The 18,766-nt window shown below is 36.1% G+C and overlaps 1 protein-coding gene across 9 annotated transcripts in view; it reads left to right on the forward strand.

Annotated features, from left to right (window-relative positions):
• The window catches only part of TNS3 (tensin 3), a 232,147-nt gene that overhangs the window by 114,655 nt on the left and 98,726 nt on the right, over nucleotides 1-18,766 (forward strand). For 7 of the 9 annotated variants that reach the window (XM_064443795.1, XM_064443797.1, XM_064443793.1 and 4 more), the window contains 7 exons: nucleotides 4,370-4,420; nucleotides 5,598-5,720; nucleotides 7,293-7,357; nucleotides 10,320-10,403; nucleotides 13,715-13,827; nucleotides 14,915-14,975; nucleotides 15,107-15,182. In XM_064443795.1, coding sequence (XP_064299865.1) covers nucleotides 4,370-4,420; nucleotides 5,598-5,720; nucleotides 7,293-7,357; nucleotides 10,320-10,403; nucleotides 13,715-13,827; nucleotides 14,915-14,975; nucleotides 15,107-15,182 — 573 coding nt within the window. Of the gene's footprint in view, nucleotides 1-700; nucleotides 731-4,369; nucleotides 4,421-5,597; nucleotides 5,721-7,292; nucleotides 7,358-10,319; nucleotides 10,404-13,714; nucleotides 13,828-14,914; nucleotides 14,976-15,106; nucleotides 15,183-18,766 lie in introns of those variants that run through there. The other 2 variants (XM_064443800.1, XM_064443792.1) reach the window with 2 other exon arrangements.

The raw sequence follows: 18,766 nt of genomic DNA on the forward strand, positions 1-18,766 counted from the left end.
GTGGAAATTAGTGTCTGGAGAGATTCCACATTGTGATTTAAATACATTACCTCTTGCTCACAAACCAAGGTGTTATATATGTGTTATGAACCAGCTATTGTCCTCAGGATGCACTCATAATTCTTGTAATGTGGTCTGATGTCCTCAGCATGCTACCTTCTTGTGTTGGCTCCTTTTCCATCAGGCACTGGTAGCTTCTGAAGGTACAAGGTAGTAACAGTTTGAAGGTGATCTGTATGTAAAGCTTTACTGGTTCAAAATCACCTGTTCTCAGTGGCCGTTCCCATGCAACAACTGTTTTGGCATTTGTGAAATAAGCTTGTCGTCTCAGTCCAGTTAAATCTCACTAAATACCTGTTTGTATTACAAAAATCTGATACATGGTAAATCTTGTTCAGGAAGCCCTCTCTGTCTAACTGGGATTGCAGTCAGTTTCTCTTGTAAAGTTTGGATCTGTGGGATTTTTTTATTTTGTTGTAGTTTTGTTCTATTTATTTATTTATATCCTAATGAGTACTTTGGAAATCAATTGACTTGGTCAAAAGAAAGTTTGATGCCATCTGTTCCAAGTATATTTCTGCAAATTTGCAAGATAACCTGACAAACCACAGCCAGGTTGTAGATCCAGAGGGCTCATTTTTAAACTATCTTTTGTTTCTCATGTTTCAAAGACCCCTTCAGTCTGCTCAAGAGGCATGTGTATAACAGCAAAAAAATGCCCCCAAAAAAGGTATGCAAGTGAGCAGTTCTGAAGTTGATGAGAACAGTTTTACTCTTTTATTGGGTCAGGGTCTCAGCTAGCAGAATGTATACTGCAAGTCAGCATTTGCCATTTCTTATCTAGCTGTTCTCATCCAGATTTATATATAAGTTAAACTGTTGCCACTACAGTTGATAGGACAGAGAAGGGGAATGATACACCCAAAGAATTGGGTGAGTGCATTGTTGCCTGTTCAAGTGTCAGTTTGTTATGAAGAATATGAACAAAAACATTTTAAGTATCACATTTTCTCTACAGTAGAGGATTATACTTCGACAGTCTAAGACCAGAGTCCTTTATGGAGAGATGGAAGCCTGTCCATAGCTTACAGTAAATTTTTCTCTGCTTTGTTGTCCTAAATAAAAAGTTTCCCGGAAGTCTTTGGTCCCTAGAAGAAATGTGACTTTTCTCCAACAGAATAAAACTGAGGTTTTGTAGAATCTGCATAGTACTTTAATCAGTTTATTCTGTTTGGTTTTGTGTGGCCTTGGTCAGCAAGAGGGAAGTCACATTATGTTGAAAAATTCAAGGTTATGTTACTCCAGGAGAATCCAGCGTGTGTCAAAATTCAGAGTTGTAAAGGCCTGTTCTTTAAATGCTGATAGTCTGTATAAATTGGCTGTTAAAACAAGCAAGCTTTTATGCCAAACGTAGGAAGACTTTTTCAATCATAGAATAGAATCACAGAATAATTTAGCTCATGGTCAATTCTTTTTAAAAAGTGAAACAAACCCCAAATCCGTTGCTACAACTTATAAAAAGATTTCAGTGGTTACACTGTAGTCTTAGCACATACATATTTGTTCCTAGGTTAGACTAATATAACTGCGGTGCATTTTCTTGGTCTTGCATATGTAAATGATATGGTAATGCTTGTGTGTTGCTGATGCTTTACTGGTTGGAACTATTTGTTAATTTTAGCTTAATTCATGTTTTGGCCACTTTCTGATTTGCCTTGCTCTTGACTCAACATAAGGCTATGACTGATTTCAGCAAGCAAGTTTGGTCCCACCAGGTAGAAGAGTTTTGCTTGCCTGCTCTCCCAGTCTTTTAATGAAACGGGCTGTAGACTGGTGAGTTGTTCCCCAGTCAGTAAGTTGTATCATATGACCACAGCACACCTTTTACTTTCCAAAATTGCGATCTACATGCCATTTATCTCTGTTCTTTGGCATGAGATTTTTGTATTTCTGGCCATCTGATCAAGGAGCAGACCAAATATGAGATCCTTTAGTACTTCATAAAGGTCTCTTCTCCTTATTTTTGTTCTGTGGTGTTGCTGAGTGTTCAGCAGAGTGAGAGAATTAATATCTTAACAGTACAAGTTACTTCCCAGTTCATTATTAAATCATATGGGAAGGGAGAAGGGGATGTTTCCTCTCTGCTGTGTATAAGGAGGAAGGGTTTCTTTTTCCCTACTTGTTTTATCTTACTTCATTTTTAGTCTTTACATAAGTTCCTAAAATTTAGGGCAAAATCATTTAAGTTACATAGAACTAAAGGCTAATGCTCCTCTTTCTGGTACCAAAATAAAAGAAAGTAGACCTAGGATATGCCAAAAAGGGGCTAAAAAGGATGCAGTTAATCTTCTACTGGCATCTGTTGATAGCATATCCTTCTCTTCAAAGACTTGTGACCTTGTGTTTTGTTGTATGTGAAAAGTTGGTTGTTCTACCTTCTGGTCTCTGTTATCTGCTGATAGGACTGCTGGAGTATCTCAGTTTGATCTCTATAGGTTGATAGGGACTCGGGTACAGCTGCATCTTTGAGTTTGCATCTGATCCAACAGTGACAAATACCCATCATAAACAGGGCTGAATCCTGACGCACTGGAATTTTAAACTGATCTTAGATATAAACCCAAGGAAAAAGAGGAATTTAAAAAGTTCTTACCAAATAGTACTTTTTACTGTGGAAAATTTTAAGTAATTGATCTCTTAACATAGGTTTAACACTAATTTTAAGAATTCTGTACAGAGAAATATGACTCTCCACTACGTTGTTTTGCAAATATTGAGACTGATGGAAAATTACAGAAATTTTTGAGTCATTTGTATACAACACTTCTGTTTTCATTCCTGTTAAATTACAGTTGGTATTTCTGGAAGGATAATTATAGTCTTGTAAATGTTGATACATCTTTCTGATCCAAAAGAATATAGACAGTGCGCATATGAATTTTTGATTGCCGTTTAGCTCTTCAGCAGTAATCTGTTTAAAATGCAAGCAATATATTGGAATAAAGACCATGTTCCTCATCATATAAAGATGTTTTATGCTTTCTTTTGGGGTTTGAGGTCAGTGAAAGTGGTGTATACCCATTATGATTATTATAATGTGTGATTCGAGAACCTTATGCAGCTTAAAATAGAAGCTGTTTTCATGGGCACCTTGTTAACTTGGGGGTTTCTCCTTTCTCTGCAAGAATTTCTAGTTCAAAAAGCTTACTAATTCCTGAAGATAGTATAATGTGTTCCTGATTCCACTATGTCCATGATGGGGTTCCACATTCAGCTTATTTAAGTACCAAATCAGTGAGCAGCAGACACCACCTTCTAGACTGAAATGATGTAGCTTCTTTAGCCTGTTTAGTTCTCGGCTTCTTTGCTGAGACTCCTGATGAGAGTGCTGGTTAACACCAAACAGGATGATAGACTTCAGAACAGCATTCTTAAATTGTCCTTGGGTAGTAGTAAAGTGTATAATGGACTTATCTCTCATGTTTACTATTTCTTGTATTTATGGGCTGTTTATCCCATTCTGGCAGCGTAATGAGACTTTTAATTATTATGAATATCATCTACCCTTAACTCATTGTGATGTGAACTAGCCACACTATGAAAGAGAATCTGCCTCAGTAGCATTGTTTCAGTTGTTGAGTATTGACATTTCAGCTTTTTGTTGCTTATTTAAAGTGCTTCCTATTGAAAGAGTCAGATTTAAAGTAATTCCTAATGAAATGAGTTGATATTGACTTAAAGTACTTCCTAATGAGTCAGATACACTTGTAATACATTGCTATATTTGTATTTTCCTTTACGTTCATTTACTGTCTATCTCTTTAACTGTCCCTTATTAAGGGCTAGGTGTATGATAACTTAGTCTAATGGGTTAACAGAAGAGTTGGGAGATGTCACAGTTTAAGCTATAGTTAAATAGCTATGCCGTATCTTCCCTGTGAAGTTTTGATAGACCAATAGTTTCTTGCCAGGCACTCAAATTCAAATATTTAAGACTGTATTACCCCCTCAGACTTTCCTGTGTTAATTCTTATGCTGTGCAGTTATTCTGCATGGTGCCCAGGTCTCTTGGTGTACCTCTAACTAAAATAAAGCCATGTGAAATAAATAAAATGTAGCAGAACTTTAATTGTCCTTTTTCAAAATCTGCATTCAGTTTCATCGTTAGTTTCATTCTGTAATAACTGAATATCTAAAATGTATTTGCTAGTACTACCTGACTTGAGATGTTTAGTTTAGTAAAACAGTAGGCAAATCTGAAGCCTTACCACTGCAGTTTCTTGTAAATAGCTGTACTTGAAACACATGATAATTACTACATAAATTATGAAGTCCTGATGGTTGATATTTTTTCTTTCTTTCTGAACAGGTGTTAAACCTCTCTGAAAAGAGATATGACCTTGCCAAGCTTAATCCAAAGGTATTTGTTGTTTTCCATAATGTACCTCCCTTTCTAGTGTTAAATACAACTTAAATGTCCTGATAAGCCCTGAAGCTATGCAAGCATTGATGTACAGAGTAAGAGAACAACGTTTGGAAGATGATAAAAACCTCACATGCATCCCTTTCTATTTTTTCCCAAGTTCTGTTTTTTGTCTGTTAGGTCTGTGCTTTACATAGCCATTCCTGTTGTTTTCTTAGACACAGCCCGTTGTGACTACTGAAAAATTCCTATTTAGTGATATAAATTTTACTCCAAGTATACTTCATTTGTACAGTCACAGAATAGTAGGGGTTATACACTGTAATGTTCAGTCTGATAGCTGAGGCTAGTGACCTCGGTTCAGATATAGTCTTCTCTCTTGTACTTTCTTTTCATAGTTGCTTCTCTGCACAATAGAGATATAAGGAAGGGAGCTATTGATGCCTGTCTTTTTTTCCTCCTCACCAATCGTTGTATTTGATTGTTGTAAAAAAAAAATTATATGCAGGTACTCTTCAGCAGCTATTATAAGCCCAGAGTAGCACAGATGTATATTTACAGGGATATATACTGCCTGAGAAAGATATTAAAAGAACTCTTAATTTTGACCTTTTGAATGCTTTATTGATCATGAAGGATTTAAGTTGTTCAGGGTTACTGGTTTTGTTAGAGTTAAATATGCATAATAACAGATTGAGTGAACAGTATTATGTAGTGACTAAAGTTGAGTAGAAAATATGGAAAAAAATTGAGATGTCAGATCTGTTGCATGTGAAGGAAATAATTGCATATTAAATAAAAACAATCACAAAATACTGGACCAGGCCAGTTAACATTCTTTGTTCTAATTTTGACCTTACTGTTACAAAATACCTGAATTTCTAAATGAAAATTCTTTAAGAAATCAAGATCTTAAGAAATGTTGTCAGTTGTGAACAGTTGGTGGGTTTTGGGGTGAGTTTTTTGTTTGCTTGTTCATTTTTATAAAAGTACTTCTATCTTAAAAAGCCCATTTTTGCCCTTAAAAGACCTGTAAGCATATTTTAGTTACACCACGATATTCGAATGACATGATTTTCTGGGGTTGGAAAAAATGTGGAGACTCTTCAGCACTACTTAACATGAAGTATTAGGGTCAAGGTGTCTCTTGCAAATGTTACTTGTTTAATTGCAGATTATGGATGTGGGGTGGCCTGATCTCCATGCTCCGCCTCTTGATAAAGTGTGCACCATCTGCAAGGCTATGGAGTCATGGCTGAACAATGATCCTCAACATGTGGTGGTGATCCATTGCAGAGTAAGTGAGCTTTGTGTATACACATTGCTTATCAGTTTGTATTAATTTTCAAAAACCTTATCCTTTATTATTACTTATTTTAAAAAATAAGAAGTTTGATCTGTTTTCAGTGTTGGAAACAACATGCCAAAGCTTTAGCTGATTTAAGTAAACTTAAATCGACTGACCTTGCATGCTTGTTATACATTGCTTTTTAAGATAACTAAGGTTCTAGCCTCTGCTCCGGGTATAGCATGCAGTGATGTTAGTTTGTTTCCTTCAAAGGTCAGTGCTACTTCTGTGAGTGTATTTAGAAGTTTGAAGTTTTTCCAACCCAACAGCAAACTCTTTAGAAGCTTTTCATGTTCTGTGACATGTGTGGATTTTGTTGCGGGATAAGAATAAGCAACATATCATAGCTTATCCCCTTAGACTGTCGTATGGTTGTAGGAAATGAGGGCATTAAGTACCTCCTTGTACTTCTGACAGGTTCTAACTGCCAGCATCATTGCAGTGCCTTACAGCAAACATTGTGCAGTGTTACTTCTTCTCCTTGCTTGCTCACAATGAAGAGAAATAAAGAGAAGCCTTTATTAAATACAGATAACTTGAAATCAACACTGCATTGGTAGCTGTGCTGGTGATAATCGTGGCAAATCTGTCTCTGTATCACTGGCAGATGTTACTCTGAACAGAATGAGGGGATAATGGGACCAAAACTTCTCTTCACGTCAGGTTGTATAGTCCCCAGTTGTGAATCGCTTGTGGGCAGAATGCCGTGATTGTACAAAACACTATTGAATTCTTACTAGCTGCAGGACTGCAGCCAGGAGAATGGCCCTTACATGGGACAAAAGAAAAGGGGGCAAAGTAGTCCTAGGTATTTTATACAAAAATTTGTAATGCATATTGTTGATTAATGCCTTTTGGTAATGGCTTTACAGTTTCCAACAACAAAGGTAGACATAGCTACTTTTGTATCAGCTAAGAGACTGAAATGATTTTGAAATATGTGAGAATTACTGCTTGGTAACTTGTACTAAGTTTGTAATGTAAATTAATAAGATTTTGGAACATTTTCTTAAATTATCTGTAGAAAAATAAGTAGTAGTTGTTATAAATCTCAGGTGCTGGGGAGGTAAAAATGCCCAAACCTGTCAGAAACTCATATGCTTTCCAAAACAGGTATTTTATAGCATTTCATGCCAGAAATTACAACATTGTCTAGACTTGTCTTGAATGCTCTCTGGAAAAAGTAATGTAAATTTAGAATAGTTGACACAATGTTTCTATTACTGGTGAAGTTCTTTTTGCTTTGTTTGTTTGTTTTTAATAATTTCCTCTCAGTCACTGAGACTGGGATGGCATGTGCATAGAAATCCTACTGGTTTTTATGTCACTTGTCAGCCAGCTTGCATAGACAGACAAGCTGCTGCCCATCATTACCACCTTTTCCACAACACAGGAGATGCATGAACAAAAGGACTCTCTGAATCTCCCGTCTTAAAGTTTTGTTTAGTATGGGTGTTAAATAAAATAATGCTCAATAATGTAATAAATTAAAAGTTATCATTCCCCTTTTTCTTGATACAGGGAGGAAAAGGAAGGATAGGCGTAGTCATATCATCATATATGCACTTCACCAATGTTTCTGCAAGGTAAGTTGTGAATAAAGCATTTGTGTGTGTTTACATCAGAAAAAGATGCCTCTTAATTGTAGTACTGTGTGTCAGCTTACTGTTTGTCAGTTAAGGTTTGTCAGGTTTTCTTCTCAGAGTCTTGGAGCATGTCAAAACAGCCTGCTTTCATGGCAAAGTTTTTTTTGTCCTGCTTTCAGCAGGAGGTTGGACTAGGTGACACCCAAAGGTCCCTTCTAATCTGAGATATGCAGTGATTCTGCAGGAAAAATCTCTAAAGGGTCTTCTGAGATGAATGAAGAAATGTACAAGAAACAATTTTTATGTAATGATACCATCTTTATTCTATTAAACTCATCTATTTGCCACATCCATCAAATTGCTTTTTTTGAATCAGTGAGGAAATTTTGTGAAGTACTTAAGGAAAACAGCTACAAGAATCTGGAATCAGTATTTTAATAGGGAATTCCTAGACATTGATGAAAGTGCAGAATGCAGTTTAAGAAATGACGTAGACTTTATCTTGCAGTCAGTTCAAACAATAGGTGTCTGATTACTTGGTTTTAATTGTTTCTTTTAGAGTGTTCGAATTATGAAACTGACAATTTATGTCAACAAAGATAAAATTTGAGAAATGTTCTCAAAAGGATTAAATGTGTTTTGCTTTGGGTTCTTTAGATGGTTTTAATCAAATTTTTTCCCCTTGGTCTCTTTTATATATACATATATAAATGCATTCAAACAAAAATGCACTGTAAAGGCCATGGTTAAATCAAATTTGGTTCTAAATTCACACCAGTCTGTCAGTAATAGATTTGATGCAGTACTGTACTGAATGAAGTCCTGGATCACTATAGGCTCATGGCAAATTACTAACGATTTCAGTAAAGCCAACATCTCAGAAAACGCTCTGTGTCCACTCTGGTAAGCCTGATCAACAGGTGATTGTAGACTAAGAATTACACACGCCAATATGTGCTGAAAAAAAATAAATAAATATCTTTGAGTAGTAATTGGGACAGTGGTTGCAACTATATTAGAATATTTTGTTGAGAAGTATTGGGAATGACAAAATATGTCAAGTGGAGATAGTACTGTGTTGTGATCTCAGTGTTGCCATATTGTGTTATCCCTAAATGTGGTACCTGGCTATAAATACATTTTAGTAATGCCATAACAGAACAACATCTGGATGTGATTGTAGGTGTTGTCTTTTACCCCAAAGAAACTCAGGATTTCACCAGTGAGGCTACAGTCAGTTTAGAAGCCTTCGTGTAAATTTCTGGATATCTGTCAGCTCCTATCCAAAACTTAAATTTTCTGTGTAAGAATGAGGTTGAGGAAATTTTCTGGCTCGGATTTGTATATCCCTGGCTTTATCAAGACTCTTCTTCAAAAGGTACATGGCAATGTCACAGAGGCAGAAATTACTGCAGCTGCTGTTGAGGGCGCCAGCTGCTGTCTCAGAAATGATACTCGGAAGACTTTGAGGATGTTCGCACTAAATAAAGTTCACAATTGTCTGCATGCACATGCAAAAAAAATGTAGGCTTAGTGAAAAAGCCTTATGATGCAAATCCTTTTTGGTTATATGTTACAAATATCTGATTTTCTCAATTAGGAAGGAATAATGTGCTGTTAAATTTTATGAGGGCAAACAGAGCTCTTTGTAACAGTTGGTAAACTCTGTTATAACAAGTAAATACTAGAAGTCTTTGGCCAGTTAAGAGTGGTTCAACTAAATTCTGGGTGGTAGTGGAGTTGAAGATGTACGATGGGTTGGGTAAAGAAGAGAGTTTTTGGGTCAAGGATATTCTAAGCACACACTATGTAATCTGTGACATCCATGAAGAAAAGGCATGGCTTTACAGCCTGAGCCAGCACCCCATCAAGACAATTGGTGTCTTCTGATTAATTTTTGGAAAAGGTATAAATTCCATTTTTAGCCTCATAGACATATGTGTACTTTGCACAGGTTTTTTTTCCTTAGAACTGATTTAGGTTGAATTAGATGCAGAATTTAAAATTTGATATTCCAGAGTCTGTTTTGAAACTTCTGCTTTTTTCACGTCCTGATGTTATTTAACACCATCCGCTGCATCTGTTAAGAGATACATTGTTTTTATCTGGTATAGATACAACAGAATCAGCATAGCATGTTGTTTGGCATATGCAATTAACTGCATTCTTACTGATTTTTGGCACTTCTATTTCTTTTTTCTGTACCCTCTTGCCTTCCTCGCACAGATGCAGAAGACCCCCATCACAGCCATTCCGGGTAGAGAACAGAAGAAATTGTATTTTTCTGAATATGTTGCTCCTTCATTGTGCGTTTGAAGAGTCTGTGGTTGTCTGATGCAAAACATTTCTTTTTCAAAGATTGACACTGTTATTTTAAACGTTCTTTCCCTTGGTAGCCCAGGGCACAGGAAACAAAGACTGAATTAATTATCTGACTGCTTAAGTGGTACTCCAGCCCGGCATCCATTGCACCTCATGTACTGTACTACAGTCAGAGCTAGGCAGTGGTTTTCATCTCTGTAATGTTGCTGCTTCTTTTTTAAAAAGAGAATAAACTTATATTTCGCAGAGAGCGCTCCCCAGTGCCACACTCAGGAAATTATGGCAAGTATCCTTCTTTTGCAGCCTAAGCTGCTTGGCTTTGCTGAAGTTCATTGCATTATGACTTCAATATATTCATATTGGAAATATGCAGCCCAGTTAATTGAATAAGGGAGTAGGTGCTTTGCCTCAGGAGGGAAACTGCCTTAAGGTGTGGAATGAGAAGGTGCCAGTGGAAAAAATATTCTTGTCTGACCTGCAAGTGCCAGAATTGCTAGTTAGGTCCTTCTTCCTTTTCTTTTTCCTTTCTTTCCTTTGTTTTCCTTCCAAATATTTTGGCATATTTCAATCAGTAACCTGCTGAATTTCCAAGATAACCCCAAACTGGAATAACATGGTATCTGTGTCTCTGTTTTGACAGTGCTGATCAGGCTCTAGACAGATTTGCTATGAAGAAATTCTTTGATGATAAAGTTGCAGCTTTAATGCAGCCATCCCAAAGAAGGTATTTAATTTGTTTCTAATTCATACCAATAAGAAATGTCATCGCTATCTTCTGCCCCCATCCCTTACTCCCTCCCCTGCTATGTGAAGCCTATTTCCACAAGATCCTCCAGTGATTCCTGAATTCTCAGCAGTTTATCTTATATTAATATTCCTTGATTGATGAGATCTCCTCTTCAGTTCCTGCACATAGCCCAAGATAGGTAAAACCTTTTGTACCACACTGTTATCTACATGTGTTCTTACTGCATTGTTTATTAACAAAAAGAGATGTCACAATCTATTTCTTGATTGGTCCAAGATAATAATAAACTCATTTTTCTGTGGCATAAATGATGTGTATGGAATGTGTGTTGATTAGTGTGCAATAAAGATCTCATTACCACTTGTTTGGAGGATCTGCAGATTATGCAACTGCCCCATGTCCATACTGGTAAATGTCAAAGCATGTGTTATTCCTTCTGTCTATCTGGATGTATTGCGTTTTCAGTCTGTCTGCATGAATAAAGTTGACTTAGGACTTAAAGCAAGCAGTTTGGTAAGTGAATAGTTCTGGGGTTTGCTGTTTACTTCATTTTGACAAGAGGTAATGGAGGATTCAGTACCAAAAGAGATTGATATCCATCAGACAAGTCATTGTGGGATAGGTGAATCTTCTTTTAGAAACTTAAAATATCAACTGGATTTGATTTAGTAATTACATTTGATTTTGTTCTTACTCAGCATCTGTACAGTAGTTCTTTTTAGAAATTATTTAAAGGATAAGGCTTTGCTAGTAATTAAACTAGAAAAGTAAGTAGTAACAGTGAGCAGAAGGCATTTGGTTCTGTTAATCTCTAAATAAGAAAAACTTTTCCGTTACTTCGTGAACCCATTTGGTGACCTGCACAGCTCTTTTTAGCTTGGAAAATACTAACACAGCCTTCTATTGCACTTGAAATAAACTTTTCATAACTAGAAGTTTACTGGCCTCTTCTCCACCCCCACACCCCCAGTTTTATGCCTGCATATATGTGTATTGCATTTTAATAATAAGGATTTGAGTGTGGTGCCTACCAGATAGAGAACTGTGAATTGTAGGAGGAAAGGGAGAAAAGGAAATAGATGTTCTTAATATTCCTATCAAGAAGCCTTATGTAGCAGGCATATTTCTGTGACAGTCAGGAACCGTTACAGCTGCCTCTGTGAATTGTGCATCAGGGCAGTTTTTACAACCATGTTGACAGGAAGGTACAGTAGCTACTAACTCAGGTGATTTGAATGCAAGCCCGAAAGCTAGAGATTAAATAGGTGAAATGGTCTTACCTAGCTTTCGTACCCTCTTCAAGGACACCTGCTTAATTCTTTGGTGGGGTGGGGAGGGGGGAAGTCTCAGAGAGACTCAGTTCACCTCCTGACTGATGGAATTAGCATCTTTGCTCAGCAGTATGGAACTTGAGCTGCCCTTACTGTCTTCCAGACTCATGCGCACACAGGTAATTTGGAGTGTCACTCCTCATGAGAACAGAGGAGGTTCTCCAAACCATTTGTCAGGACCATTTTCCTCCTGAACCTGGCCTTTCTTACCTTTGCCTGGCACGGCAGTGGCTACTAATCCTATTGCAGAGAAAGGAAAGCCAACTCTGTAATATTTGTGGGTAATTTTAAATGCTTTTTTGGATCCCATTATGATCAGTTAGTGGCCTGAATCACCTTTTTAGTGAGCTTTTTGTCTGAAACCGTTCTTGGATAATTAATTAGCAATGTCTAGCAATGTCCGTGTTAAAATCTAGTCAATATCTAAACAAGTATAATTTAGGTAAATATCAAAATGATAAAATTTGGAAATACACCCGTTATTTGTCTTTTGAAACTTTTTCTCCACTAAGTTTTGTCCAGAAAAAAAGTAAAATTGCAGCCATCAAGTGCATCAGTCCTAAAAATAGCACTTAGCTTTTCCCCACTGCTAGTTGAATGCTGTAGCAGTGGCTAGAAAAGCAACTATTCTAAATCCATTCTGGCAATACTTAAAATGGATACTTACTCTCAGATAAGCAGTTGAAGGTTTGCCTGAATAATAAGTGCAGATACAGACCCTTCATATTTAAAAACTTCTCATAAACCTTCAGGATAAATCTTTAAACGTCCTTCTCGAAAATAAGCCAAGTGCCTATGAGCCTCATAAATGAACCGTCTTGAGAAAGGTGTTAAACTCAGTCAAGATTTTTGAATAATTAAAAACAGGTAGTGGAAGAGAGAAAATGTTCAGAGTGAGAGGTCACTGACAATGTTTTACCACACTTTTGTCACGTAGGTGTGAAAGTTTGTAAATTTGCACGTTTGACGTATCAGGTATTTTCAGAAAGAATGAAGTAGGAAATAAAAAAATCAAAGTTGTCTTTGCTTAATATTCACAACAAAGTGAGCTTTTCTAGCTGTCTATAAAGTGAAAACTATTTTAAACCACCATAATCCCCATTCTGGGGTAGTAAAGTTGTCATTGTTGGGCAGGGTATCTTTAGTTGTGGTGTTACTAGGAGCATGCAGTAAGGAATCAGTTAAGATCTCTGTGTAAAGGACGAAAAAGAGGTGATTTTCTTATTTTTCTGCACATTTCCTGAGAGTGAAGTTAAATGAAGGTGATGTCATGGGCATGGAAGAGAAAGGACTTCAAAGCCAGCAGAAAAAGGAGACTAATTTTCCTTGGTTATTTAAGGAGATAGGAGGAATTTGTTTAACACACTGCAGTGGTGTTCAATTGCAAGTACTTGCTTGTGAGCTTGTGACCAAACCAGGTATTAAATAGCAGAAATACAATAATTTTCACATTGCTATGGGAGTTTTCCTCTGTTTGGTGCTGAATGATATAACTTCTCATTATGAAGATATTATTTGCCTGCATTGGCCTTAATGCTAAGATTTCCGACAGGGGCACTTCTTGCTCTTATCTTAATGAAGTGTGCTTCAGTGTAAATGGAGTGGGACCCTTGTCATGCTGTTGTGAAAGCTAACTGAGATCTTCAGTTGCAACTAGAAGTGTATATCAAAATGATTGACTTTACTATCTCTGCTAGTTCCTTTCTTATTTAGAGTAGTGATGTAAATAACTAAAATGAAGACATCATCAATAGCAATGTAACAGCCAGGGATTTTAAAAAGTGGTAAAGTGTCTTTTCATGCTATTTTGTGAAGATTATCCTTTTCGAGTATTGTGTAATGTCACAATGCTATTCACCACCCATGGCCTAGAAATATTAATGTGTAAAGAATGTATTTCCCTAATATGGTTGCATTAGTGTTTATATTTTATTCAGATAAATTTTGTATTTTTAGATATGTGCAATTCTTAAGTGGCCTTCTATCTGGATCTGTGAAAATGAATGCAACCCCTCTTTTCCTGCACTATGTTATCCTTCATGGCATCCCAAGCTTCGATGCTGGAGGAGGTAAACTACCTAACTTTTCCTTTCCAAGTGTAGACTCAAAGTCTTGTTTCATTTTGGAGCTTTCTAGAAAGCCCACATGAATCTCAGAGTAGAGTTGATACTCCTTGGTTCTAGTCCAAATAGTCCCAGTAAAAGAACCAGGAGAAAAAAAATATCCTAAGAGGAAAAATTACAGCAGGTGAAATAAAATTCTTGTCTCTTGTTAAATGAATAGCTGATGCTATTTGTGTCGGTCTAGTTTCTGAACAGTTGTGATCCCAGTCCCTGCAAAAAAGCTGAGAACCTAGTCAGATTTCATGGTCATTTCCTCCTCGTTCAGGAAATAAACATAATCATAAATATAATCTCTTCTCTGTTTTGAGATTGGGTTTCCTGTAGAAAATCCATTTGCATATGGTGTGCTTCTCAGGTGGCCTGCCATAATAAGTGGCTTTAAATGCTAAAGCAAGATATTGTGCCAGAGCATAGTAAAGGAGTATAACTGTCTTTTTATCATCCAAGAGTTAAATAGCACCTGTCTTTTGAAACGTCATCAGCATGAATTTGAAATGCTCCATTGTCATTGTTGTTTAGTCTGGTTCTAATTCTCAAATAAGTATTCCAAAAAGACAAGGTGTTGTTTGTTGTAGTAAGAAATTTAAGGGACTTACCAGTTTTGAAACAAAACCGTAGGTTAAATATTTTTTTTTATTTTGAAAATGCTTTTTATTTTGTTTTGGGGTTTGGGTTTTTTTGTTTTGTTTTGGCCATTCTCTTTCTCCCCTTAATAATTTTGTTTTCCTGCAGAAAAAGTGGGAAGGAAAGCAGATAGATATTGAATAATGAGCAAAGCATTCCCTCTTTTTTTCCGTACTGGAATCCTTTAATATTCCCTCCTCCCCAGTTCAGAACTACTCTGAAAAGCAGGAAAAAGTACTTATTCATAAAATATAATCAGATACTTTTTTTGGGGAAAATGAATCTGTCAAAGCCAATTTTGCTTCAAAAGATTTTTTGACAGTCAACGTTGTGCCACTTTACTCAGTCTGGAGTATTGAGATAAAGGAAAATAATTACAAAACAGTCTTTTCTATTGGCTTCTTTTCAGCTTGCCGACCTTTTCTGAAGTTATACCAGGCTATGCAACCAGTTTATACATCTGGAATATAGTAAGTCATAAGCATTTTCTTTTAAGTTCGAATTCAGGTTTTAATTCTCGTGACTGCAGAATTACATAGCCTTTTTTTTTGTTTTGTTTATTTGTACCATAACTTCTGTTTGTCTTTTTTCTCCTGTTAAGTAGTATAGGGCCAGAAAATCAAAGCCGAATCTGCATTGCTATAGACCCTGCCCAGCTTTTGAAGGGAGATATTATGGTAAGTTAATTGTATGGAATGAAAATCTAGTGCTGTGCCATTTAGTTTACAGTCTATGACCTGTTTTGCATTCTTGTAAAAAAAATAAATTGAGCAAATGGTTGCAGACATACTACAAAATAGGTTATTAAGTTATTTTAGTCATCATCCTGGAAGTTGAGCTAGAGTCCTTGAAGAAACTAGAAGGTTTTTAGGAGCTGAAACAATTGCACTCAGCATTCCCATTTCATAGCATCATCAAGTGCAGTAATGCCTGTATCAGTGTTGCTTTGGGAAGTATTTGTAACTCAGCATTAAAATACCCTTGTCCTGTAGCTTGACAATTTGGCATAAAACTATATGCTGTAAAGAAAATACCTATTTCTAAATTGTTTTGGCTCTCAAAAAGGTGTGATACCAAATAAAACCTTTCTGGTTCTACAAGCACATGCAGTATTTAGAAAGCACATACATGCTAATATAGTGCATGTAGTTCCTGTGTGCAAAGAACAGCTATGGTTGAATTGCAGCACTATCATTTTAAATCTCTTTGCTTTCTCCCTTGCTTGTCGTACACTGTTGTGCACAGAGAAAGTAAAGAAAGATAGTTGACATGCCTTTTGATTTGTTAAACTAAAAGAACAGAAGAACATGTGGAATGAATGGCGGGGGGAAGTATTGTCAGAAAGTACTTCTGGTTTATTGTTAGTAGGTTTCAGAATGGTTTTTATGGTGTGTACTACTTTGAGAAATGTTGGACCTCAGTGTAAGGCATCCATGGTATAAGATTCTTTTTTTTCCTTTTTTTTTCCTGAAATTATCTTTTTTATTATTTTCCTCCTTCTCTGTTTTGTACTTCCCCTCCCTATTCAGTTTAGTATATTATTCTTTCTTCCTGTCACTGAAAAACAGAGAAATAATTTTTTAAATACACTGTTTATAAATTGATATACTCTGGAGGTTTTGGACAGTTTCAAATTCAGGAAGATTTGTTATTCATCAGAGGACTGCTGGTGCCTGAGGAAATGGAATAGATCATAAAATAAATCAGCCTGAGGCAAACTGAGTATGTCTCAGATGCGTGTTTAAAATGAAAAATTAGCAAATAGATTTCCAATAATGCTTACATAATTTTAAAACAGATCAACTGCATTATTTCCTCACTATTATTGGAGGTAATTCTTCTGAGCAAGCCAGCATCTTATTCAGCATGGTAGTATTTCCTAAACAAAGACTTCCCTTCAGTATTGAATATTTTTTTTTAACTACATCTAACCAATAACATCAGTGATTTCAGGAAAAGAAAAATCTGTAGGATGCTCTACCTCAACCCCAAAAGGTTTAACCACTTGAAGTGCATGGGTTTTAAAAAAAAACTACTTTCCTTGTCTTAGGTTTAGAGAATTTGTTAACACAATGTGAATAGTGTGGTGATACAGTACAGTCACAGCTGTCGAAAAGATGCACTGACATCTGTAAATGCATACAGGTATTTCACAGCATATTACAGTGGTTTGCATTAATTCTTGAATATGGCATGAGAAGGTAGTGGGGTCAGAATTCTAAGTTAAGCTTAGACTTCAGTGAAAGCTTCTTGTGTATACTGAGCACTTAAAGGTGTTTTCAGTATCCTGGGTATAGATGTACACTGTTACTGGTTGTGAGAGAGGCCTTATTTTTGTAAACAATTACAATTCTATATAAGTAAGTTTTACAATTTTGTATAAGTAAGTTTTTCAGGATATGCTCAGTTGAAATTATTCAAGGCTGTTACTTTGAATTAGAAAGAAGAAAGAAGCCAGAACTACGTAGTTCTCTGAACTGACCCAGATTCAGCATTTTTATAAACATGATTATGCAAAAGACAGTAGATTCCGAGTAAATCTAGCAACTGTGTGAAGCCAAAACTCTTGACAAGTTGTAGGATAAAGTGTACTGTTCAGGTATTTAGTCTTCTGCATCTTCAGAAACTCTCATATATGATCCACATGTAAAAATAATGTGATGGTTTAAACAGAAAAAGAAGTTAGTGTTTTAACATAAAATTGGGGAAGAGTGTATATAACCTTAAAGAAGCTCTTAAGTCTTTTCAAGCTTCTTTTTCCTCACATAATATAGTTAAATAGAATTATTACAGTTACTTTCAGGCTGATTATATGTTTTGGAGCAGGCTAGTTCTAATATCTCTCATCAGGGGCTCTCTTAATCTCGTTTCTGTCCATTTTTCACTTCTAGGCAAACTTGCACTTTTCATCCTATATGATGGTGGTTTGCCATTACACAGATTTGCTGGGCATAGTGGAGAATGATCATTTATTTATTCATTCTCGAATGAAGTAGTCTGTTTCTTCCACCTTATATCTCAGTAATTTAAGGGACTGACTTATGGCCATGGTTCTAGAGAAATAATGCTGGTAGTTGTGTTGGACTGAAATTAAATAGATCCCTTCAATAGGTGGGGGTTTCTTCCACTATGTTAATTTTAGTGGGTGTAAAGCACTGTCTAAAATAAGAAGCAAATACTATTTTACCTGGTATTACCACTATGCTGTAGGGGATTCTCTTTTAAAAAAAGAAACAAACAAGCCCAAATCCTCACTTTCCGATAAAATAATGCTTACTTGTGTAGAGAATCTCTCAGCATTTATAAAGGGTTAGGCGTATGTGGTTTGTGTAGAGAATACCTGAAAAAGAACTCTCTGGTATATGGGCTGAAATATTTCAGAAGTTGTCCTGTGCGCCTTGTATATGGCCAGCACTGATTAACTTCTGGAATCTAAGGTGGCATGGGGTTACTATACTGAAGGGTAGAGATCAACAGCTTATGCTAGATTTTTCAAATCCTGTAGTGAGAAGAATTTAATACCTATGTTTCAATAACAACTTTCAGAAACGTCCCTCATAAACCCCTACACCTTTCTTGTATTACTTGATTTTGAATAACTGTTTGCTCTTCAGTTATTCAGTATTTTCTGTGTAGAACACTTCTCAGTTTGCCCTTAAAAGTGATTTTTTCCTCTTTTTGATGCATTTCAGTAACATCTGCTTTATCATAAAATCCTGATATCATCAAGATAATATCATAAAATTTTCAGTCCTGTGGATAAAGTTACCAGAATTTTTATGTATTCCTGTAAGAATGCTGAGTGGCTTTGTATTACAGTTGACACAGAGAATTAGTTCGTAAAATATTCCTAGGTCTGTTCTAAGGGAGGATGGTGTTAGAGAGTACATGTATTGTGTTCACCTTCAGCTGCTGAAATTCACAGTAGATGTTATTTTTACAGAGTTCTGTGGAGTTGTAGCCAAGGTGTCAAAACTACTACCAACTTCCCACAGTAACATAAAACAAGATCCTATCATCACTACAGTAGGCTTTTAAAGAGTCCTAAAATAGATGTAATCAGCTTGCAGGCTTGCTTCTAAAAACTCTGCATATTCTTCAGTTGTTTTGAAATGGGTGTGCTATAATTCAGTTTTATATTAATTTGGTACTGTGAGGAAGTATGGATACAAGTCAGCATTCCAACATTTTACTGACAAATGTTGTTATTCTGAATCATAATCTACTGATTGGCAACTGATAGTGATGAAAATATTAATTA

The sequence above is a fragment of the Phalacrocorax carbo genome, chromosome 2 (assembly GCF_963921805.1).
Source record: "Phalacrocorax carbo chromosome 2, bPhaCar2.1, whole genome shotgun sequence".
Taxonomy (NCBI): Eukaryota; Metazoa; Chordata; class Aves; order Suliformes; family Phalacrocoracidae; genus Phalacrocorax; species Phalacrocorax carbo.